Source organism: Hypomesus transpacificus, chromosome 18 (genome assembly GCF_021917145.1).
Source record: "Hypomesus transpacificus isolate Combined female chromosome 18, fHypTra1, whole genome shotgun sequence".
NCBI lineage: Eukaryota > Metazoa > Chordata > Actinopteri > Osmeriformes > Osmeridae > Hypomesus > Hypomesus transpacificus.
The window spans coordinates 12099004-12122384 of NC_061077.1; the positions used below are offsets into that span (position 1 = coordinate 12099004).

Consider the following 23381-nt stretch of genomic DNA (forward strand, 5'->3'; position numbering starts at 1 on the left):
ATCCATAGAAATCTCCCGTCTATACAGTCTAATCCATAGAAATCTCCCGTCTATACAGTCTAATCCATAGAAAACACCCGTCTATACAGTCTAATCCATAGAAAACACCCGTCTATACAGTCTAATCCATAGAAAACACCCGTCTACACAGTCTAATCCATAGAAAAAGGACCTGTTGGGACCACTGCTGGCACAATTGTCAAACATATCTGGCATTAGAATGTAGAGAATTGAGTGCTACACAACTTGTTTGCAAGTTGGAAAAAGCGGGAACAAAAATTGAGGTTACAATCGTCATATAATGTTTATTTATTTAATCGAAATAGTAACTGATACCCACAAATCGATTGCCTACGAAAGTACGTGTTTCATAAAAAGGGTTCCATGCATTCAATTCCCAGCAGCACCTAACTTTATATAAAAAAAATGTGTCCGGAACTTGTAAATGTTAACGTAAACTGTCAGTAAGGCTGAGAACTGAGGGCACGTTGGTCGTGTTTCCATGATGCTGTCCGATCCATCACTCTGAGAGGCTTCAAGTAGTTGCATCCAATGTTCCAGATTCAGAGGTGCTGTGGCTTAGCCGCTTGAAAGCGCCTGTCTTGTAAACAGGAGATCCTGGGTTCAGCTCCCAGCAGCACCTCTGTGTTTAATGCATACTGCAGAGGTTTCATATTGGCCAAACAACCTAAACTGAGTCCCCTGTGTTTGAAGGAAGATGGGAAACTGAAAAAGCCTATTGCAGTGCTTGCACTGTGTGCTCATTTCCGTCTTTGGATAAACTCTGTTAATCCAACATAATGGATGTTCTCATGTCGTTGTTATATGTTAATGTGTCAAATGTTGCATGTATAGCCTACAATGTCACCACTCCCTTAGTTATGAATATTCTATTCTTGCAACCGTTACCCACTAGATGGCGCTATTACTTAAAGTAACGTGTGATCGAGCTTGACCACAAGTAATTTTACCGACACTGATAAGGCTGTAATACAATAACTAGTTCCTGGTTTAAGTTAAACATGAACTGGCAGTTCATGTTTTGGAGTTTTAGTTTTACCTCAAGAGTAGGTGTGCTACTTTAAACTTCAGGACTACTTCACCTCAGGACTGAAGGCCGATCGGAAGGTTGTTTTGAGATGAGGGACATGCGGTTTTCATTCATTTTCATCATAGGTAAGACTAACATGTTATAGCCTACTTCACACAGATTGAACTAAAGTGCATGGCACTACCTTTGGTTTTGCGAAAGGCATGGGATTAGTAATGACATGAAAGGATTTTAAAATTTCTCAGAAATGCTTGAGAAATAGGCTACAAGGTGTTGCGTGAGGGCATGAGAAATGGCTGAAATGCACTCATTTATTGGAGGGGGGGTTCTGGTCCATGAAATTGTTGACATGACAATGTCCATGATGACATTGTTGACCACGTTTCTGATGGCTCATGATAATTTATCTTGCCTTCTTTTTACAGTGTTTTTTCAACACAGCGTCCCTGTCAGATTTCTGTCAATTGTAGGCCCACATAATGAAACCGCTGCGGACATTGTGGCTACTAACAATATGACTACTGATTATGTAACCACACCTGGTTTTCTAAATTCTACTAATCCTGCAAACACCACTGACAGTGTGACTACTGACTATACAACCACACCTAATCTTGTGATTTATGTACACCTAATTAATCCTACAGCTAAGGATATAACTACTAACAAGACTACCAGTACTGATAATGTAACCACACATCATCCTACAAATACTTCACCAGATACAACCACACCGTTTGCTGACTTACCTCGAATTACCACACCCTCCATCCTTACCTCCATCCTTACCTCCATCCTTACCTCCATCCTTACCTCCATCCCCACTAGTAGGCCTACTTTCATTCCCAGCTCAGCCCAGATCAATGCTACATCCACGTCCAACACTGCCCCCACCAACAGCACTCTTTCCCCCACTGTCCTCACCAACAGCACTCATTCCATCAGCACTCTTTCCACCAGCACTCTTTCCCCCATTGACCCCATCAACAGCACTCTTTCCCCCACTGACCCCACCAACAGCACTCTTTCCCCCACTGACCCCATCAACAGCACTCTTTCCACCAGCACTCTTTCCCCCATTGCCCCCACCAACAGCACTTTTTTCACCACTGCCACCACCAACAGCACTCTTTCCCCCACTGACCCCACCAACAGCACTCTTTCCCCCACTGACCCCACCAACAGCACTCTTTCCCCCACTGACCCCACCAACAGCACTCTTTCCACCATTGACCCCACCAACAGCACTCTTTCCCCCACTGACCCCACCAACAGCACTCTTTCCCCCACTGACCCCACCAACAGCACTCTTTCCACCATTGACCCCACCAACAGCACTTTTTTCACCACTGCCACCACCAACAGCACTCTTTCCCCCATTGACCCCACCAACAGCACTCTTTCCACCATTGCCCCCACCAACAGCACTTTTTTCACCACTGCCACCACCAACAGCACTCTTTCCCCCACTGACCCCACCAACAGCACTCTTTCCCCCACTGCCCCCACCAACAGCACTCTTTCAAACAGCACTCTTTCCAATAGCACTCTTTCCCCCACTGCCCCCACCAACAGCACTCTTTCCACCAGCACTCTCTCCACCACTGCCATCCACACAACCCAGTCAACCCACCCTCCTCTGAGCTGTGCCAATGGAGGTTTGCTACAGAATGGATTCTGTGTCTGTCCCGTTGAATGGACTGGAGGAACCTGCTCAATAGGTGGGTCTAAACGGCCACGACTGTCATGGCATCTTCGCCTGGCTCTGCTGTTCTAAACATGTTCTTCATTATCTTGTTATCAAAGGTATGTTCTGTTCTGAATTTGATATAAACTGATGTACCACATTTAAATCTCTCAGAAAATTTCTGCATGGAAGAAACCATTCAAGGGTTTAATTTCCCAAGAACTACCATCGGTTGGTTCAGTTATTCTAAGCAGAAGTGTGGACCTAATACATCTAGTGGTAAGATAAAGGATGTGTTTGTTTTCCTGGTACAGCAGTGTCCCATTTTTGTCTACAGCTATTGCGGCCCTGAATGTGTTGACTCTCTTGGCACTGTGGCAGCTGATGGCTTCGGATGGGATACCATCACTGGAGATATTTTAAATTAACAACAATATTGTCTATATGACATTCTTGATAATAAATTCACTGTTTCCTGTTTTATCACCAACAGTGAATGTGCCCAGAGCTTCAGCAAGGTGTACTGGTCAATATGGGACTCAAAAGTTTGATACCCCAAATGTCTTACAGTGTGACTTAACTTTCAGCAACATTCAAGAAAATGTAAGTACAATAAAAAAATTAATGTATTCATTTAGCAGACGCTTTTATCCAAAGCGACTTCCAAGAGAGAGCTTTTACAAAAGTGCATAGGTCACTTATCATAACACTGAGATATCCCCTACATTGCGGGTAGCCAAACATGAAGCATACATTGTGAAAAACCAAAAATAAGTGCCAAAAGGAAAAACCATAAGAGCATGTAGTTAAACAAGTTACAATTAAACAAGATGAACCTTAAAAAAAAAAGTGCAGGAGTGTACCTTGTAGAAAAGCAAGCAACAGTAAGCATATTTCACAGCGAGTACAGAGTTTTAAATCAGTTACAGCTAACCAACAAGAGCAACAAGTCTCTAAGTAAGAGTCATTGTGATCCTGGAGGAAACTAACATCAGGTCCAGCAAATCATTCCTAGGTGCCGTTGTATTCCCGGAACAAGTGTGTCTTGAGCCTTTTCTTGAAGGTGGAGAGACAGTCAGTGTCTCTGATGGAGGTAGGGAGTTGATTCCACCACTGGGGGGCCAGACAGGAGAAGAGCTTGTGTTGGGACCGGGCGGTCTTGAGCGGAGGGACCACTAGACGGTTGTCAGAAGAAGACCCTAGGTGGCGGGTGGGGGTGTAGGGCAGGAGGAGAGACTTGATGTAGTCAGGTGCAGTCCTGTTCACCGCTCGGAAGGTCAGTACCAGGGTCTTGAATCTGATACGGGCCGTGATGGGTAGCCAGTGGAGAGAGATGAGGAGCGGGGTAACATGGGAGCATCTGGGTAGGTTGAAGACCAGGCGGGCCGCTGCGTTCTGTGATCCTCTGGAGAGGGCGGGTTGTGCATGCTGGGAGACCGGCGTGCAGTGAGTTGCAGTAGTCCAACTTGGAGAGGACAAGTGCTTGGACAAGCAGCTTTGTGGAGTGCTCAGACAGGTATCTCCTGATCTTCTGGATGTTGTAGAGGGTGAACCTACACGACCGGGAGACCGCACCAATGTGGGCTGTGAGGGATAGCTCGTCATCCATGGTCACCCCAAGGTTCCTGGCAGAGGATGAGGGTGTCACCGTCGCGGATCCCAGGGTGATTGAGAGATCTTGGGAGATAGAGGGTTTGGCCGGGATGATGAGAAGTTCTGTTTTGGCGAGGTTCAGCTGGAGGTGGTGCTCATCCAGGCGGAAATGTTTGTGAGGCAGGCCTCAATCCTAGCTGAGATCCCCGGATCAGTCGGGGGGAACGACAGGTACAGCTGCGTGTCGTCAGCATAGCAGTGGTAGGAGAAGCCGTGGGAGGTGATGATCGGTCCAAGTGAGGTGGTGTACAGGTGGAAGAGGAGGGGCCGAGGACGAAGCCCTGTGGGACACCAGTGTAGACCTGTTGGGGTCCTGACACTTTGCCTCCCCAGGAGACCTGGTAGGATCTTCCGGACAGGTAGGATGAGATCCACTGAAGTGCAGTGCCAGTGATGCCCATCTCAGAGAGTCTGGCGAGCAGAATCTGATGATTAACCGTATCAAATGCTGCAGAAAGGTCCAGCAGAATGATGACGGATGATCTTGATGACCTGGGCGGATCCATTTCTCTGTCAGCGCTAGTGCGTGAAGAGAAGCCTGGGATGCAAACGCCAGGATAAAGTCTGCTTTATGTAGAGCAGACTGGCAGTTCCAGAGCGCTATAGAAGGAGAGAGGGCAGGTGGAGAAGATCTGGATAGGTAGCTAAGATTGGAAGTGGACCGTATATACTTTGTGACATATCTACGGCTACGTCTACGAGTGTTGTAATGAACGGGAATGCTGAAGAAACACATGCTAGCTAAGAATATGTTCTAGATGAATTAGAATACAAATAGAATGATACTTACAATTAGGAGACAGTCATAATCAACACTCAGTAGGACACTATTCGCTCTGATCCGAATACAGATATCTGAGGCTATTTAAGCAGAAACCTACAACAACCCTAATTATGTAAATACAACGATTCTCAATAGAAACCCTCTTTTTAACCTAAAGGGACAATTTAAGTGCTTGTACAGTATATAACTACATGCATTATTTGTTTTGATCCCCTTAGCTATCCAGCGACACATCTGATTTGCTGCAGTTAGCGAGCAGTACTCAGATTCTGACGTCAAATGCAGAGACGTTAACAGCTGATAATGTTACCAAAGCGATTGACATCACCAACACCCTCCTTGAAAGGTCTTCAAATATCTCGGAGGTGCAGTGTTTTCAAACCTTAACACACCATTAATTCTAACAATGAGGCTATAGATATTGTTTTAGTTATATATGGTAATTGTAACATATAGTGTATAACAGAAAAAAAGAAATATTCCACTATTATTAAGCTAACTGTGGTGATCTGGTACTATTGCAGGCAGTTGCCGTGGCAGCATTGACCACTGTTAGTCAGCTGCTGGAGGCTTCTGTACCGGACAGTGTGGCAGAGACGTCTTTAAAGTCAGTTTTTAAATATTTTTTTTTTGAAGTCACAATACAGTCTTAAAGTCTTGTGAGGTGATTTTGTCTCTCTACCTCTCTGAATGCCCCACAGGCTAACAAGAAGTTTAGAGAATATCTCACAGGGGTCAGACGACACATCTCTAGTGGCCCAGCCCAACCTCGCTGTCCAGTCTGTCGTACTAACCAGTAATGACATAGTCGGCGTCCAGTTCTCTGCACAAACAGGTTGATGGGAGAAAGCATCGTTCATCCACGTTTGCAGATACATTTGCTGTGAACACTTTTTAGACTTTTTTTAATTAAATGATTAACACAACAATTTCCCCCTTCTCCAGGATTATTTGGTAATTTTGCTGCTGATAGAATTAGACTAAATGCCAACGCTTCTGAACTTGTGTCTGACGATGGAGAGGCCACTGATGTGCAGATATTCATTAGATTATCACCAGGTGAGTTGACAGTGGACCTAACACCATACAGTAGATTTACTATCCACCCCTTTTGAGTTTCCTTGTGCTTATCACACACATCCTATGAGACCTAGTAAACAAAATCTACGTCAATACATAATCAAGAAGATAGAAATACAACTCTAATTTCTCCCTCCTTTTCTTTTGCTCTACGAACTGTGCCTCGTCCCCTCAGGAGTGCGGCGTCGAAGTTCTGGCATCTCTGTTGGATTTGTGCTCTACCAGAACACCTGGTTCTTCAGGTCAAGGGAGTTCAGAGCCCACTTGGACAGTCGTACCAGGATCATCTTGGGAAATGTGAAAGGAGCTGGAAGGATGGGTGTTGACCATGTTGAAATGGTCTTCAGACCAGTCGTAAGATCCCCTGCTGACCCCTGTTTTAGATTAGCTGTGCTTGATACAGCAGAGTCATGCCACTGTTTCATAATTCATGGAGGTTGGATGAAATGGCACTGCTGTGTAAATACAAAACTTACCACAAATTACAATGGGATAAGTTACCCGTTAACTCCTCTTAACAGTGGAACAAGAAAGTCCAAGTATACCAGCTGTACAACAGCATTCATCCATTTCACCCACACATCTAAATGTCTATCTGTGTTTGGTTCTCCGGCTACGGTGATGACAAAGCGACTTGTTTGTTTTCTCAGAATGTCCCCAACACAACCTTCTATGACTTTGCATGCGTGTCTTGGAACTACACCAAAGGTGAATGGAGCACGGATGGGTGCTACAAATTCAACGTTTCCCCTGAGGCCCTGCATTGTTTTTGCAATCATACCACAAACTTTTCTGCTCTAATGGCAAGTGTCCTTTCTCAACTCTGTCAAGTTGAATACTGCATCATTTCGAAATCATTTTTTCTATTTGGACCCATGAAAGTCTCAATTCTGTTTCAATAAACTAAATTATGAAATCTATCAAACTTACTCACTAGCCTTTTTTGCCACTTCTGTCTGATTTAATAGGGATATCTCTTTCATGTCACATCTTCCAAACTTCCTAATGTGACTAAATTCTTGATAATCTCTAAGACATAACATGTTATTATGCTGCAATGTTATATTATTGTGTATTATGAGCACATTATGTACTCCTTAAAAAAAAATTGCTGGTGTGCCTATAGCCTACTCTGAATGAAAATAAAGTTGTCCCAATAATTTGACTGAAGGATGCAGTGTGAGACCTGTCTGATAAATATGATACAGTTGAAAGGTTAAATAACGTTGATTGTTTGAATATTTAGCGAGTCTCTTGGGCGCGAATGTATAAGTTGCAATGGTCGCAAAACGTGTCTAAACCTGCATTGCATGGACGCATCAGCTGTTCTAAAATGCAGACTGTAAACAAAGGAAACTGCGCCTCAATTCCTCGATCAAACACGTTTCACTGTAAAAAAAGAAAAAAGAAAGGTCTATTGACAGTCATATGAAACAAAGAAACGTATTTGCATAAACTCATTAATTAGCCTACCTTGTGATCCCATAAATTCCCTTAATCGATCAATTATCGTCCTGTTGAAGAGAAAAAATAATTTAAAAAAAAGGAAGTATGATCCTAGGACAGTTCCGCAGATAGGATTCTCATAAGGCTACCAGCCAGCATATCAGATTATTATAGCTCCATAGAAGTGCGGAATTTCCATTTTCGAATAACGGTATGCGGAGTGGAATGGGTCTCACCTATTGCCGTTGCTCGCTGGGTGAGGTTATGTAGAAAGCTAGCCAGCTAGATTAGAGGATGAAACACAACGACGAGTATCTTCCATCGAATTATATCTTACTCACAGGCAGGCAGTAGTGCATGTATTAATGAGAAGGCGGATGTAATCAAGATTTATATGATATATATTTGTTGCAGACCTCCATTTCGATTTTGTTTTCATTTTAGCAGTGCCGAATCCATTGAATCCTTGCTGCTGCGCCTAGCCTACTTTTCACTTGCTCGCGAGTAGTGACGAGTTTTCCCACGTACTTCGACACACAGAAAACACACCCGTCCCGTACACTCTTATCTTCCTCGTGCAACAGTAGCTAAATGTGTATTATTAATGGCTGTTGTATAGCCTACTTAGCTAAGAGACTAATGCTGTACTTGCCTGCACTTTAATGTCACGTCTCCCTGCCTCTTCCTTTGAGTCCATGTCCAACAGCTGATAACTGAGACAAATGTAAGCAGGAAGTTCGTCACTAGAACTGAACTGTGGGTCTGAATCACATTGTTGAATAATGAAAAAATGAACAAATAAAAATCACATTGTTGAGCAATTTAAAAACTCAAGCACCCACGAATGTTTTTGCTCTTGAAATGTTAGTGTTAGTAGATTGTTAGTCTGACTGACAGGCAGGACAACCCCATAAATGCTTGCAAATCAGGTACGTTTTTTGATTCAGCATATTACAATTTACAATGTGTGCTGTGTTATATATTGGCGTACGACATCAATCCTTCACTGTATGGTATTTTCCGTCAAATGCCTTCACGTTCTGCCGCTCATATCATAGTCACTGGATAAAATTAACATTTTGGTGATTGAAAACATCAAGGCATGCAGTCTTTCTTAAACTAAAGCTAGCAGCATGTGAACGTAGGCAACTTCGGCTCCGACAGAGAACAAATATATAAAGGTTCTCATATGAGAACCCTTATATATATTTTTCTCATATACGTTGATGGTCCTTTCCGAGATCCCGTGTCCACTGAGTTTGTTTACAACTACAACACGGTAAGTTAAGGGTTAATTAATTAATAACCCGGAAGCCTGTCGTTTAAGGCATTCTGGTAACTGTAGTTAATTGCCAACCATCTTGGATCTGAATCCCTTCACAGTAAGTTTTTCCAGTGCCAATCTAACGGCATCTAACACCAAATAGGTAGTTGTATTTCTTTGTTATTACATACGTGTCTCTTTACTTTTATATCACAAAGATGGATTGAACATTTTTGGATTTAATGCATTACACACTTGATGGCCAAGTAGCCTAACGTAGCTAGCTAGCCTAACACGGTTCAATACAAGCTGTAGTGCTGCACCACCACTGGTGCAAGCTACGTTCCAATAGCAATAATAATGGCAATGCTTCGAAAGCTAGGTAGCTTGCTAGCACGTTTATCGTTAGCTTGTCGGCTCAGTATGTTGCAATACCATATTTGCTAACCTTTGAAAAAGAGGCATACCTAGCCTATCTAGCTACCCCCACCTTCCTCAAAGTTTATAATTTCCCGCTTGCTAGCACGAGTATAAACAACCCATGAGTAGCTAGCTAGCTATAGTAGTATGCAGTCCAGAAGGTAGACAAGTGTACTTTCAAGTTGAGGTAGGTGAGGATGTCACAACTAAGAAGTTAAGTTCCGGTCCTTATGCCAGCATGGGTAAATATAGTCAGGCCTACATGTTATGTAATGTAAATATGTCATTTAGTACATCTGGCATTAGCCACAGGTCTAAGTGTGTAGCTAGCATGTAAAGAGCAATAAGCTAGAAAGTTAGTGCCAGTGGACTTTCTTTGTTCAGCATACTATTAAATTAAAAAAGACTATTTAGCTTGACTCTACTTTCTGTTGTGCTTCACAACATCATCATACTGAACCTGGTTCAGTGCCTCTACAAATCAATAAGGACACTAGACTCAGACTTTCTACCAAGAGCCCAAACATGATAGCTCTGTGCACTTAATCACTAGATCAGAGCTTTACAGCCTGTTATTCAAAAGAAGTTCCCAAACTGCTATAGCCATGTGTCTCCCTCCTACAGTTGGTTTAGAAATCGAAAACCATTGCGTTACTGAAGCTTTTCGTTTGTCCACAGCCATGCCAGGAGAATCCACAGAGACAGTTTCCATTATGGAACAGGACTTGCAACAGCCTCAGGCCGAGACAGGTTTGTAATACTCATCTTAAACGTGCTAAATCAAAGGCATTTAAGGCCTTGGATCTCATTCATAACAAGGCTGTAATGACAACCACATTCAGGTTTGATCATTTGTTATTCAATCAATAATCCTGGTGGTGCGCTTGTGCTTTCAACAGAAAGTCACAATTAAAACATTCTTAATACATCTTCCAAAAATGTGGGTTGTACTGAAAGGTTAAAGCCTAAACCTTCCTAGACAATCTGACAGTACTAGTAGTATGTATTTTGTATTTCATTTTTGTTTCATTTTGTAATAAATTGGTCAAATTTGTCTTGGGTGGATATTTCAGTTTTTACTCAAAACAACTGAATAGTTTTTTTGTTAGCAAATATGTTTCAACAAATATGTTTGGAAAATAAGTAACATCAAGTGAAGTCATTTTACTGCTGTTATTATTTACTGTTGCTGTCATCAATCTGACCCTGTCGTTGGAGCCAATTTGCTACCGTCTGTGCTGTCCCTTCAGTTTTTTGCTTTTAAGTTTGTAACCTAGGCACTGTTTATCGTCAAGTAAGACAGTCACAGTTGTAGATGTGAATGTTTCTGTGACGACTCTCCCTACTCCTCCTTGTACTTTGTTCTGGACTGTTATGACCACAGCCATATCACCACTTGAGGTCAAGAAATACCCTCTTCAAAGCCCTGCTGAAGATGGCGTAACTTGCCAAGATGAAGGCTAGGGTCTGATGGTTTTTTCGATTGCCACTGCAACAAGGATGGGAGTGGAAGATTGTAATGCTTGTGGCAGGTACGCTGTGGCAGGTATGCTGACTCTGCACAGTCATCTGCTTTCCACTGACCAAGCTGCAACTGAACCCCAACAAAAGTAATCAAGAAATGTGTTACTGTGTGTCTTAAACACTGGACATTTTCAAGCTGAAGGACATAGTCTCACCAAGTCAAAATATGATATCAGAGTTGCCGTTGATACACCTGGGGTTGATTTTGAAGATCACACCGTTCAAGGTGCATTTGGTGCAAGTCATTGCAATGGATTGGACGGAAGAGTGGGGGAAATGCAGTGGAGTGTTGCTGTAATCATGGCTTTACAGCAACACCATGTGGCTAAAGACCAGGATGAAGTTCCAGACAGAGGTGGACACTAACCACCAATATTTTCAAGTAATTTGTCACCCCGAATCGCTCTGGGCTGCGTTTCCCGATAACGATGGATCGTAACTTTCTACGAGCAAAATGACAATCATTATTATTATTTACGTGCGTTTCCCGAACATGCTCGTAAGGAGTAGGCTAATATACAAGCTTTCAAGTGCCACTTTAGCTACGATGGCTTTGGAAAACAGCCGGTAAAACTAAGATCCGTGGTACGATGGATTCTACGATCAATTTAGGCTTCTGACGCTTTCGGGAAATGCAGAAATTTGCTTGTCTGTTTGCCAGTAGCAGAATTTACTTTAATTTGAGTGTGTTGGTGACTCAAGTATTTCAGTGCCTTTGTGGGGGAACAATCTGTGTTATTTGGTGAGCTGTTTGCCAAGTAACATGTATATTGAGTCACACTACAGCAAGTTTGTAGTGTAGTCTCACTCAGGTTGGCAAATGGTAAACATACAGCTAACTGATACATTTGGTTGCATTTAATCAAGGTTTATGTTCAATTCTAGTGTTTTGTGAGAAAGGGAAGAACAATAATATGTATATTTGACCTCCACGGCCCCATGAGCAAATCCCAAGTGAAATTCTTTAGGCTCTTTAACCCCCCCCCCACACACACACACACACACACACACACACACACACACACACACACACAGAGAGGAACCACTAGTTCCCCTTTTTGTCCTAGAACTAATGACACTAAAAGTGGGACCCAGCAAGTGTCTGTACCTCTATACTCACAAATACCTGTCTTTACCAAGTGCCCTTCTCCATCCGCTTTATCCTCAGCATTGCCCTCTTCCTTTCCTTGCTCCACCCCTCCCTGCTTGCCCCTAGCCTTCCTTCCTGTGGGTTCCCCTCCTGCTGGTGGAGACGGGGATAGCCAGCAACCCAAGGTAATCCGAGACGCCAAGGAAACCGATGGTGCTTTCAGAGACGGACCGCTGGTTGCCACTAACATAGTACAGCCTACTAAACCCGCGTCTGCTGCAGGCATGGCTGCTGCCCCTCCAGCCCCGTCTGAATCTAACGCTCCTGCACCTGCTCTAGCCAGACCCCCGCCTCCCTCTCTGTCTGAGAGGGGACCAAACATCAGCTGCGTCGCGCCACAGGTCCACAAGCCACCTGCCATTCCTCTTCTCTCCTCTCTTCCCACTGCCTTGTTATCTCCCCCCCAACTGGATGTCGGCGCTGCGCCGCCAACAAAGGACATGCCCTCCAAAGCTTTCCTCTCTTCCCCAGCCTCAGCTGTAGTCACCCCCGCCCTAGGCATCGCCACCAAGGCAGAGACCCCTTCTCCAGAGGATTCGACATCCGAAGCGGCGTCTCCGGCCGAGGCGACGCACAAAGAGGCTCCTAAAGCGGCGTCTCCGGCCGAGGCGTCGCACAAAGAGGCTCCTAAAGCGGCGTCGCTCAAAGCTTCCCCGTTTGCGTTCACAGTGACCTGTCAGCCTGCTGCCCCTGCACCCATGTCGTTCTGGACGGCTCTCCCCCTTAGCGTCCCCAAGAGAGCTGCCGTCGAGCAAGTACAGGAGCAGGAGGCACACATGGCCGTAGCCGCACCTGCGGAGGCCTCTGCTGAAAAGGCTCAGCTGTCCTATGGGTCTGGGGCTACCAAGGAGTGGGTAGACGCGTGTCCCAAAGGCCCGGCTGGGGAGGAAGAGGGTTTAACCGCTGCTGCCGTTGTCGCTGTGCCATTACCAGCTTCTGCCACTACCTCTATGCCCGCTGCCATTGAAAAGCCACTCCATTTTGAAACGCCAACAAGCTTTGTCCATCGGTCTTCTGCACCTTCTCCATGTGATGCAGAGAAGACCTCGGGGGCCACCTCTGCCCTTGCTGGTGTGGATGTCGTCGCTCCGAAAGCGGTTCCCCCAGCAACTGCCCTCGTTCAGTCCTCTGAAGAGGTTGACGATCTTCCCCCACTGATTTCCCCAAAGGAGTACTTACTCCCAGATCCCTCATCCCCACCAACCATGTCCCCTCCAATACCCCCTCCGTCCCTGGTCTCTGCACCTTCTGTAAACCCCATCTTCATCACTGGTCCCCCACCAGAGCTCCAAGACCCCACCACAGCCCAGCCTGTGGTCAAGAACAACAAGGGTATTTCTCTTCATATTGTGCCTGTCTTGCATGGCAACGGAAGTGGCACTAACAACTTAACATTGTCACCTAATAGGCAAATCCTTAGCACCTGTCTTCAAATGTAGATGCATATTAATTGAGATATGTGTTGGGTGAATCGTTGCGTGTTGAGACACTAACAATGAGCTAATTTGCCTGAACCGTGATACAAAACTATTGAAGTTAGCCTGAATGAAGAAAATTCAATTTTATTGCACGCAGACTTGATATTAAATGTTGAAGTATTTTATATTGTTTGATACGTGATGTTGAATGTTAAAAGAATAACACTGTAAACATGCCAAAGCATGCATCCTCCAGGTTAGCTAACACTTGAGTGTGAGAGCATTATACTTGTTAATTGTTTTAAAGTATAAAACATTTATCTTCCCTCCTTTTCCTTAGGTGTGGCATTTGAAATCTCGTGTATTAAACTATTTACATTTTAATGTTAACAATTACAGATGGTTTCCACTTTTGATTAGTAACTTGGATGAGAGAATATTTACTGTACTCTGAGGAAATTATTACCACTTAAGTGCTAAATCACTGTTGGGTGTACAAGGTTTCCTGCAGAAAATGTGTTACTTAAGGTGGTAGGGTGGTGTTATCTGTCAGACCGGGGGGAATAGACTAATGCGGGGGACGGGGGACGACGACGTAGTTAAGGCAGCAGGCGTGTGTTGCTTAAGCGGCCGTCTTAACCGAAAAGTGCTGCGAGAAAACCCTGGGTTGAGGCCGTTTTAGTTCTGAAAGTTATCATCGCGGTTATTCATGGTTATTGGTAAAGCTTGATGTCACACATTCCACAATTTTACATGTTTGTTTCTCTCTCAAGGCTAAATTATCGAGGTTATTAAGAAACCAGTTTGTTATACCAGTAAATATGACCGTTGAATCTGGCTGCGATGCATTTCTAATTGAACATTTTGGGGTTACATGTAGGGTCGGCAACAGATTCAGACAGTGACGAGTCTGTCCCAGAGTTGGAGGAGCAGGATTCAGCCCAGGCACAAACGCATCAAGCTCAGGTAAGACAACACACCTTTTGGTGAGCCTTTCAAGGCTGAGACTTTAGACTTTTGTAGTCGGAATCTAAGTAACTTCTACGTTCTCCTTGTTTCCCCAGCTTGCTGCCGCTGCTGAGATCGACGAGGAGCCAGTCAGCAAAGCAAAACAGAGCAGAAGTGAAAAGAAAGCAAGAAAGGCCAGTTACTTCCTGTGGCATCTCTAGTTCAGTTTGAAGGAATCGACCCAAGTTCCCTTGTGACGAGTTTCTTTTCGATCCTTCACCAGGCCATGTCCAAGCTGGGTCTGCGTCAGGTAGCAGGAGTGACGAGGGTCACCATCAGGAAGTCTAAGAACATCCTGTTTGTCATCCCCAAGCCAGACGTCTACAAGAGCCCAGCATCTGACACGTACATTGTATTTGGTGAAGCCAAGGTATATAGTTGCTATTGCTGTGATCATTCCTTGTGTCATCGTTTAATCAAATCTGTGTTCATTCACGGTGTGTTGTGTTCATTGTAAAATGAGGTAGGCCTACAATTGTCTAAAGGTCCATTCTTCTTCAACCCAGATTGAGGACCTTTCACAACAAGCTCAGTTAGCAGCTGCAGAGAAGTTTAAGGTTCAGGGAGAGGCAGTGTCCAGTATCCAGGAGAACACACAAACGCCAACAGTGCAGGAGGAGAGTGAAGAAGAGGAGGTGAGTGTCAACACGTTCAGTTCCCTGTGTTGTTGTCCTACTCATGTACATGGCATAAATGTACACTGAATGTACAATAAATGTACACTCTAGCTCTAGCTACTTTATTGTTTCCTAAATGTGCTGCATTCTGTGGTTTGTAGGTGGATGATACTGGCGTGGAGGTCAAGGACATTGAACTGGTAATGTCACAAGCCAATGTGTCCCGAGTGAAGGCGATCCGCGCACTAAAGAACAACAACAATGACATTGTCAATGCCATCATGGTAAAGAAACACATTTATTCTGCCTGTAGTTTAATACATTCTGCCATGTTTTACTGCCAGTGCAGCTGACACTAACACTTGATTACTTTGACAGGAATTGACCATGTAGACACCAAAGAGCTTGGAGGAAGCATCAGAACGAACGAACGAACAACATTATTAGCCTAAATTATTTGAAGGAAATAAAGTGGTGCATTACAGAAATGGTTTCTATTTACTGTGTATATTTAGGATTAACGCTAAAGGTAATAAATGTGTTTTCCTTGTTTATCTGTAACTCTTTTGTAAGGTTGTGCAAAAATGTACTGTGTGCTGCACACCTGTCTATACAGTCTAATCCATAGAAAACACCCGTCTATACAGTCTAATCCATAGAAAACACCCGTCTATACAGTCTAATCCATAGAAAACACCTGTCTAAACAATCTAATCAATAGAAAACACCTGTCTATTTCAGTCTAATCCATAGAAAACACCTGTCTATACAGTCTAATCCATAGAAATCTCCCGTCTATACAGTCTAATCCATAGAAAACACCCGTCTATACAGTCTAATCCATAGAAAACACCTGTCTAAACAATCTAATCAATAGAAAACACCTGTCTATTTCAGTCTAATCCATAGAAAACACCTGTCTATACAGTCTAATCCATAGAAATCTCCCGTCTATACAGTCTAATCCATAGAAATCTCCCGTCTATACAGTCTAATCCATAGAAATCTCCCGTCTATACAGTCTAATCCATAGAAAACACCCGTCTATACAGTCTAATCCATAGAAAACACCCGTCTATACAGTCTAATCCATAGAAAACACCCGTCTACACAGTCTAATCCATAGAAAAAGGACCTGTTGGGACCACTGCTGGCACAATTGTCAAACATATCTGGCATTAGAATGTAGAGAATTGAGTGCTACACAACTTGTTTGCAAGTTGGAAAAAGCGGGAACAAAAATTGAGGTTACAATCGTCATATAATGTTTATTTATTTAATCGAAATAGTAACTGATACCCACAAATCGATTGCCTACGAAAGTACGTGTTTCATAAAAAGGGTTCCATGCATTCAATTCCCAGCAGCACCTAACTTTATATAAAAAAAATGTGTCCGGAACTTGTAAATGTTAACGTAAACTGTCAGTAAGGCTGAGAACTGAGGGCACGTTGGTGGTGTTTCCATGATGCTGTCCGATCCATCACTCTGAGAGGCTTCAAGTAGTTGCATCCAATGTTCCAGATTCAGAGGTGCTGTGGCTTAGCCGCTTGAAAGCGCCTGTCTTGTAAACAGGAGATCCTGGGTTCAGCTCCCAGCAGCACCTCTGTGTTTAATGCATACTGCAGAGGTTTCATATTGGCCAAACAACCTAAACTGAGTCCCCTGTGTTTGAAGGAAGATGGGAAACTGAAAAAGCCTATTGCAGTGCTTGCACTGTGTGCTCATTTCCGTCTTTGGATAAACTCTGTTAATCCAACATAATGGATGTTCTCATGTCGTTGTTATATGTTAATGTGTCAAATGTTGCATGTATAGCCTACAATGTCACCACTCCCTTAGTTATGAATATTCTATTCTTGCAACCGTTACCCACTAGATGGCGCTATTACTTAAAGTAACGTGTGATCGAGCTTGACCACAAGTAATTTTACCGACACTGATAAGGCTGTAATACAATAACTAGTTCCTGGTTTAAGTTAAACATGAACTGGCAGTTCATGTTTTGGAGTTTTAGTTTTACCTCAAGAGTAGGTGTGCTACTTTAAACTTCAGGACTACTTCACCTCAGGACTGAAGGCCGATCGGAAGGTTGTTTTGAGATGAGGGACATGCGGTTTTCATTCATTTTCATCATAGGTAAGACTAACATGTTATAGCCTACTTCACACAGATTGAACTAAAGTGCATGGCACTACCTTTGGTTTTGCGAAAGGCATGGGATTAGTAATGACATGAAAGGATTTTAAAATTTCTCAGAAATGCTTGAGAAATAGGCTACAAGGTGTTGCGTGAGGGCATGAGAAATGGCTGAAATGCACTCATTTATTGGAGGGGGGGTTCTGGTCCATGAAATTGTTGACATGACAATGTCCATGATGACATTGTTGACCACGTTTCTGATGGCTCATGATAATTTATCTTGCCTTCTTTTTACAGTGTTTTTTCAACACAGCGTCCCTGTCAGATTTCTGTCAATTGTAGGCCCACATAATGAAACCGCTGCGGACATTGTGGCTACTAACAATATGACTACTGATTATGTAACCACACCTGGTTTTCTAAATTCTACTAATCCTGCAAACACCACTGACAGTGTGACTACTGACTATACAACCACACCTAATCTTGTGATTTATGTACACCTAATTAATCCTACAGCTAAGGATATAACTACTAACAAGACTACCAGTACTGATAATGTAACCACACATCATCCTACAAATACTTCACCAGATACAACCACACCGTTTGCTGACTTACCTCGAATTACCACACCCTCCATCCTTACCTCCATCCTTACCTCCATCCTTACCTCCATCCTTACCTCCATCCCCACTAGTAGGCCTACTTTCATTCCCAGCTCAGCCCAGATCAATGCTACATCCACGTCCAACACTGCCCCCACCAACAGCACTCTTTCCCCCACTGTCCTCACCAACAGCACTCATTCCATCAGCACTCTTTCCACCAGCACTCTTTCCCCCATTGACCCCATCAACAGCACTCTTTCCCCCACTGACCCCACCAACAGCACTCTTTCCCCCACTGACCCCATCAACAGCACTCTTTCCACCAGCACTCTTTCCCCCATTGCCCCCACCAACAGCACTTTTTTCACCACTGCCACCACCAACAGCACTCTTTCCCCCACTGACCCCACCAACAGCACTCTTTCCCCCACTGACCCCACCAACAGCACTCTTTCCCCCACTGACCCCACCAACAGCACTCTTTCCACCATTGACCCCACCAACAGCACTCTTTCCCCCACTGACCCCACCAACAGCACTCTTTCCCCCACTGACCCCACCAACAGCACTCTTTCCACCATTGACCCCACCAACAGCACTTTTTTCACCACTGCCACCACCAACAGCACTCTTTCCCCCATTGACCCCACCAACAGCACTCTTTCCACCATTGCCCCCACCAACAGCACTTTTTTCACCACTGCCACCACCAACAGCACTCTTTCCCCCACTGACCCCACCAACAGCACTCTTTCCCCCACTGCCCCCACCAACAGCACTCTTTCAAACAGCACTCTTTCCAATAGCACTCTTTCCCCCACTGCCCCCACCAACAGCACTCTTTCCACCAGCACTCTCTCCACCACTGCCATCCACACAACCCAGTCAACCCACCCTCCTCTGAGCTGTGCCAATGGAGGTTTGCTACAGAATGGATTCTGTGTCTGTCCCGTTGAATGGACTGGAGGAACCTGCTCAATAGGTGGGTCTAAACGGCCACGACTGTCATGGCATCTTCGCCTGGCTCTGCTGTTCTAAACATGTTCTTCATTATCTTGTTATCAAAGGTATGTTCTGTTCTGAATTTGATATAAACTGATGTACCACATTTAAATCTCTCAGAAAATTTCTGCATGGAAGAAACCATTCAAGGGTTTAATTTCCCAAGAACTACCATCGGTTGGTTCAGTTATTCTAAGCAGAAGTGTGGACCTAATACATCTAGTGGTAAGATAAAGGATGTGTTTGTTTTCCTGGTACAGCAGTGTCCCATTTTTGTCTACAGCTATTGCGGCCCTGAATGTGTTGACTCTCTTGGCACTGTGGCAGCTGATGGCTTCGGATGGGATACCATCACTGGAGATATTTTAAATTAACAACAATATTGTCTATATGACATTCTTGATAATAAATTCACTGTTTCCTGTTTTATCACCAACAGTGAATGTGCCCAGAGCTTCAGCAAGGTGTACTGGTCAATATGGGACTCAAAAGTTTGATACCCCAAATGTCTTACAGTGTGACTTAACTTTCAGCAACATTCAAGAAAATGTAAGTACAATAAAAAAATTAATGTATTCATTTAGCAGACGCTTTTATCCAAAGCGACTTCCAAGAGAGAGCTTTTACAAAAGTGCATAGGTCACTTATCATAACACTGAGATATCCCCTACATTGCGGGTAGCCAAACATGAAGCATACATTGTGAAAAACCAAAAATAAGTGCCAAAGGGAAAAACCATAAGAGCATGTAGTTAAACAAGTTACAATTAAACAAGATGAACCTTAAAAAAAAAAGTGCAGGAGTGTACCTTGTAGAAAAGCAAGCAACAGTAAGCATATTTCACAGCGAGTACAGAGTTTTAAATCAGTTACAGCTAACCAACAAGAGCAACAAGTCTCTAAGTAAGAGTCATTGTGATCCTGGAGGAAACTAACATCAGGTCCAGCAAATCATTCCTAGGTGCCGTTGTATTCCCGGAACAAGTGTGTCTTGAGCCTTTTCTTGAAGGTGGAGAGACAGTCAGTGTCTCTGATGGAGGTAGGGAGTTGATTCCACCACTGGGGGGCCAGACAGGAGAAGAGCTTGTGTTGGGACCGGGCGGTCTTGAGCGGAGGGACCACTAGACGGTTGTCAGAAGAAGACCCTAGGTGGCGGGTGGGGGTGTAGGGCAGGAGGAGAGACTTGATGTAGTCAGGTGCAGTCCTGTTCACCGCTCGGAAGGTCAGTACCAGGGTCTTGAATCTGATACGGGCCGTGATGGGTAGCCAGTGGAGAGAGATGAGGAGCGGGGTAACATGGGAGCATCTGGGTAGGTTGAAGACCAGGCGGGCCGCTGCGTTCTGTGATCCTCTGGAGAGGGCGGGTTGTGCATGCTGGGAGACCGGCGTGCAGTGAGTTGCAGTAGTCCAACTTGGAGAGGACAAGTGCTTGGACAAGCAGCTTTGTGGAGTGCTCAGACAGGTATCTCCTGATCTTCTGGATGTTGTAGAGGGTGAACCTACACGACCGGGAGACCGCACCAATGTGGGCTGTGAGGGATAGCTCGTCATCCATGGTCACCCCAAGGTTCCTGGCAGAGGATGAGGGTGTCACCGTCGCGGATCCCAGGGTGATTGAGAGATCTTGGGAGATAGAGGGTTTGGCCGGGATGATGAGAAGTTCTGTTTTGGCGAGGTTCAGCTGGAGGTGGTGCTCATCCAGGCGGAAATGTTTGTGAGGCAGGCCTCAATCCTAGCTGAGATCCCCGGATCAGTCGGGGGGAACGACAGGTACAGCTGCGTGTCGTCAGCATAGCAGTGGTAGGAGAAGCCGTGGGAGGTGATGATCGGTCCAAGTGAGGTGGTGTACAGGTGGAAGAGGAGGGGCCGAGGACGAAGCCCTGTGGGACACCAGTGTAGACCTGTTGGGGTCCTGACACTTTGCCTCCCCAGGAGACCTGGTAGGATCTTCCGGACAGGTAGGATGAGATCCACTGAAGTGCAGTGCCAGTGATGCCCATCTCAGAGAGTCTGGCGAGCAGAATCTGATGATTAACCGTATCAAATGCTGCAGAAAGGTCCAGCAGAATGATGACGGATGATCTTGATGACCTGGGCGGATCCATTTCTCTGTCAGCGCTAGTGCGTGAAGAGAAGCCTGGGATGCAAACGCCAGGATAAAGTCTGCTTTATGTAGAGCAGACTGGCAGTTCCAGAGCGCTATAGAAGGAGAGAGGGCAGGTGGAGAAGATCTGGATAGGTAGCTAAGATTGGAAGTGGACCGTATATACTTTGTGACATATCTACGGCTACGTCTACGAGTGTTGTAATGAACGGGAATGCTGAAGAAACACATGCTAGCTAAGAATATGTTCTAGATGAATTAGAATACAAATAGAATGATACTTACAATTAGGAGACAGTCATAATCAACACTCAGTAGGACACTATTCGCTCTGATCCGAATACAGATATCTGAGGCTATTTAAGCAGAAACCTACAACAACCCTAATTATGTAAATACAACGATTCTCAATAGAAACCCTCTTTTTAACCTAAAGGGACAATTTAAGTGCTTGTACAGTATATAACTACATGCATTATTTGTTTTGATCCCCTTAGCTATCCAGCGACACATCTGATTTGCTGCAGTTAGCGAGCAGTACTCAGATTCTGACGTCAAATGCAGAGACGTTAACAGCTGATAATGTTACCAAAGCGATTGACATCACCAACACCCTCCTTGAAAGGTCTTCAAATATCTCGGAGGTGCAGTGTTTTCAAACCTTAACACACCATTAATTCTAACAATGAGGCTATAGATATTGTTTTAGTTATATATGGTAATTGTAACATATAGTGTATAACAGAAAAAAAGAAATATTCCACTATTATTAAGCTAACTGTGGTGATCTGGTACTATTGCAGGCAGTTGCCGTGGCAGCATTGACCACTGTTAGTCAGCTGCTGGAGGCTTCTGTACCGGACAGTGTGGCAGAGACGTCTTTAAAGTCAGTTTTTAAATATTTTTTTTTTGAAGTCACAATACAGTCTTAAAGTCTTGTGAGGTGATTTTGTCTCTCTACCTCTCTGAATGCCCCACAGGCTAACAAGAAGTTTAGAGAATATCTCACAGGGGTCAGACGACACATCTCTAGTGGCCCAGCCCAACCTCGCTGTCCAGTCTGTCGTACTAACCAGTAATGACATAGTCGGCGTCCAGTTCTCTGCACAAACAGGTTGATGGGAGAAAGCATCGTTCATCCACGTTTGCAGATACATTTGCTGTGAACACTTTTTAGACTTTTTTTAATTAAATGATTAACACAACAATTTCCCCCTTCTCCAGGATTATTTGGTAATTTTGCTGCTGATAGAATTAGACTAAATGCCAACGCTTCTGAACTTGTGTCTGACGATGGAGAGGCCACTGATGTGCAGATATTCATTAGATTATCACCAGGTGAGTTGACAGTGGACCTAACACCATACAGTAGATTTACTATCCACCCCTTTTGAGTTTCCTTGTGCTTATCACACACATCCTATGAGACCTAGTAAACAAAATCTACGTCAATACATAATCAAGAAGATAGAAATACAACTCTAATTTCTCCCTCCTTTTCTTTTGCTCTACGAACTGTGCCTCGTCCCCTCAGGAGTGCGGCGTCGAAGTTCTGGCATCTCTGTTGGATTTGTGCTCTACCAGAACACCTGGTTCTTCAGGTCAAGGGAGTTCAGAGCCCACTTGGACAGTCGTACCAGGATCATCTTGGGAAATGTGAAAGGAGCTGGAAGGATGGGTGTTGACCATGTTGAAATGGTCTTCAGACCAGTCGTAAGATCCCCTGCTGACCCCTGTTTTAGATTAGCTGTGCTTGATACAGCAGAGTCATGCCACTGTTTCATAATTCATGGAGGTTGGATGAAATGGCACTGCTGTGTAAATACAAAACTTACCACAAATTACAATGGGATAAGTTACCCGTTAACTCCTCTTAACAGTGGAACAAGAAAGTCCAAGTATACCAGCTGTACAACAGCATTCATCCATTTCACCCACACATCTAAATGTCTATCTGTGTTTGGTTCTCCGGCTACGGTGATGACAAAGCGACTTGTTTGTTTTCTCAGAATGTCCCCAACACAACCTTCTATGACTTTGCATGCGTGTCTTGGAACTACACCAAAGGTGAATGGAGCACGGATGGGTGCTACAAATTCAACGTTTCCCCTGAGGCCCTGCATTGTTTTTGCAATCATACCACAAACTTTTCTGCTCTAATGGCAAGTGTCCTTTCTCAACTCTGTCTTTACTGCCCTCAGCTGTAAAACTTCGGTTTACCACATGCTTGGGGTGCAACGATACACTCAGCTCACGATTCAATACATATCACGATACTGGGTGTACAATACAATACGTGTCACAATATTTTTTACAACGTTTTAAAATAAACTGAAATTCATTTAACAGATTTATTTCCCAAACATTAAACATTTTCAATAATGGTCTTTGTTGTACATACAATTTAGTTAACTCCCTTC

General features: G+C 44.2%; 3 protein-coding genes and 1 long non-coding RNA gene across 8 annotated transcripts; 3 read left to right on the forward strand and 1 right to left on the reverse strand.

The window, feature by feature from the left end:
• The first annotated feature begins 2194 nt into the window (after positions 1–2194).
• On the forward strand, positions 2195–7090 carry LOC124480261 (adhesion G-protein coupled receptor G7-like). The gene is made up of 10 exons (XM_047039385.1): positions 2195–2772; positions 2913–3017; positions 3232–3341; positions 5394–5540; positions 5700–5782; positions 5877–6010; positions 6121–6234; positions 6431–6609; positions 6906–7015; positions 7087–7090. Exons 2-10 carry the CDS (start codon positions 2924–2926, stop codon positions 7088–7090), a joined length of 975 nt encoding a protein of 324 aa, XP_046895341.1. The 5' UTR covers positions 2195–2772; positions 2913–2923.
• A 1-nt stretch (position 7091) lies between these two features.
• Positions 7092–9572, reverse strand: LOC124480414. 2 transcript variants are annotated; one of them, XR_006957546.1, is made up of 4 exons: positions 9414–9572; positions 7938–8414; positions 7729–7769; positions 7092–7644 (listed from the first exon to the last, which is right to left on the reverse strand). It is a non-coding gene; the product is annotated as an uncharacterized LOC124480414 (long non-coding RNA). The 2 variants fall into 2 exon arrangements; XR_006957545.1 differs by having other exon boundaries at positions 7092–7769.
• On the forward strand, positions 8508–15654 carry LOC124480405 (nascent polypeptide-associated complex subunit alpha-like). Of its 4 annotated transcripts, none has more exons than XM_047039690.1 (8): positions 8508–8630; positions 10064–10135; positions 14358–14443; positions 14542–14619; positions 14709–14855; positions 14992–15120; positions 15264–15386; positions 15481–15654. In XM_047039690.1, the coding sequence occupies exons 2-8, from the start codon at positions 10066–10068 to the stop codon at positions 15493–15495; spliced, it is 648 nt and encodes a 215-aa protein (XP_046895646.1). In that variant the 5' UTR covers positions 8508–8630; positions 10064–10065; the 3' UTR covers positions 15496–15654. The 4 variants fall into 4 exon arrangements, with proteins under 4 accessions (XP_046895646.1, XP_046895644.1, XP_046895645.1 ...); XM_047039688.1 differs by lacking the exon at positions 8508–8630 and adding an exon at positions 9011–9083; XM_047039689.1 differs by lacking the exon at positions 8508–8630 and adding an exon at positions 9057–9128.
• Positions 15655–18259: 2605 nt separating this feature from the next.
• LOC124480262 (adhesion G-protein coupled receptor G7-like) lies at positions 18260–23168 on the forward strand. The gene is made up of 9 exons (XM_047039387.1): positions 18260–18837; positions 18978–19082; positions 19297–19406; positions 21459–21605; positions 21765–21847; positions 21942–22075; positions 22186–22299; positions 22496–22674; positions 22971–23168. Exons 2-9 carry the CDS (start codon positions 18989–18991, stop codon positions 23166–23168), a joined length of 1059 nt encoding a protein of 352 aa, XP_046895343.1. The 5' UTR covers positions 18260–18837; positions 18978–18988.
• Positions 23169–23381: the final 213 nt, after the last annotated feature.

Coding starts and splice junctions, on each gene's coding strand:
- LOC124480261 (XM_047039385.1), top strand. CDS start 2,924: ATGGAAGAAACCATTCAAGGGTTTAATTTCCCAAGAACTACCATCGGT. Junction 5,541..5,699: donor GGTCTTCAAATATCTCGGAG/GTGCAGTGTTTT, acceptor GTACTATTGCAG/GCAGTTGCCGTGGCAGCATT. Junction 6,011..6,120: donor CCAGTTCTCTGCACAAACAG/GTTGATGGGAGA, acceptor CCCCTTCTCCAG/GATTATTTGGTAATTTTGCT.
- LOC124480405 (XM_047039686.1), top strand. Junction 14,444..14,541: donor CACAAACGCATCAAGCTCAG/GTAAGACAACAC, acceptor TTGTTTCCCCAG/CTTGCTGCCGCTGCTGAGAT. Junction 15,121..15,263: donor AGGAGAGTGAAGAAGAGGAG/GTGAGTGTCAAC, acceptor TGTGGTTTGTAG/GTGGATGATACTGGCGTGGA.
- LOC124480262 (XM_047039387.1), top strand. CDS start 18,989: ATGGAAGAAACCATTCAAGGGTTTAATTTCCCAAGAACTACCATCGGT. Junction 19,407..21,458: donor TCAGCAACATTCAAGAAAAT/GTAAGTACAATA, acceptor TGATCCCCTTAG/CTATCCAGCGACACATCTGA. Junction 22,300..22,495: donor ATTCATTAGATTATCACCAG/GTGAGTTGACAG, acceptor TCGTCCCCTCAG/GAGTGCGGCGTCGAAGTTCT.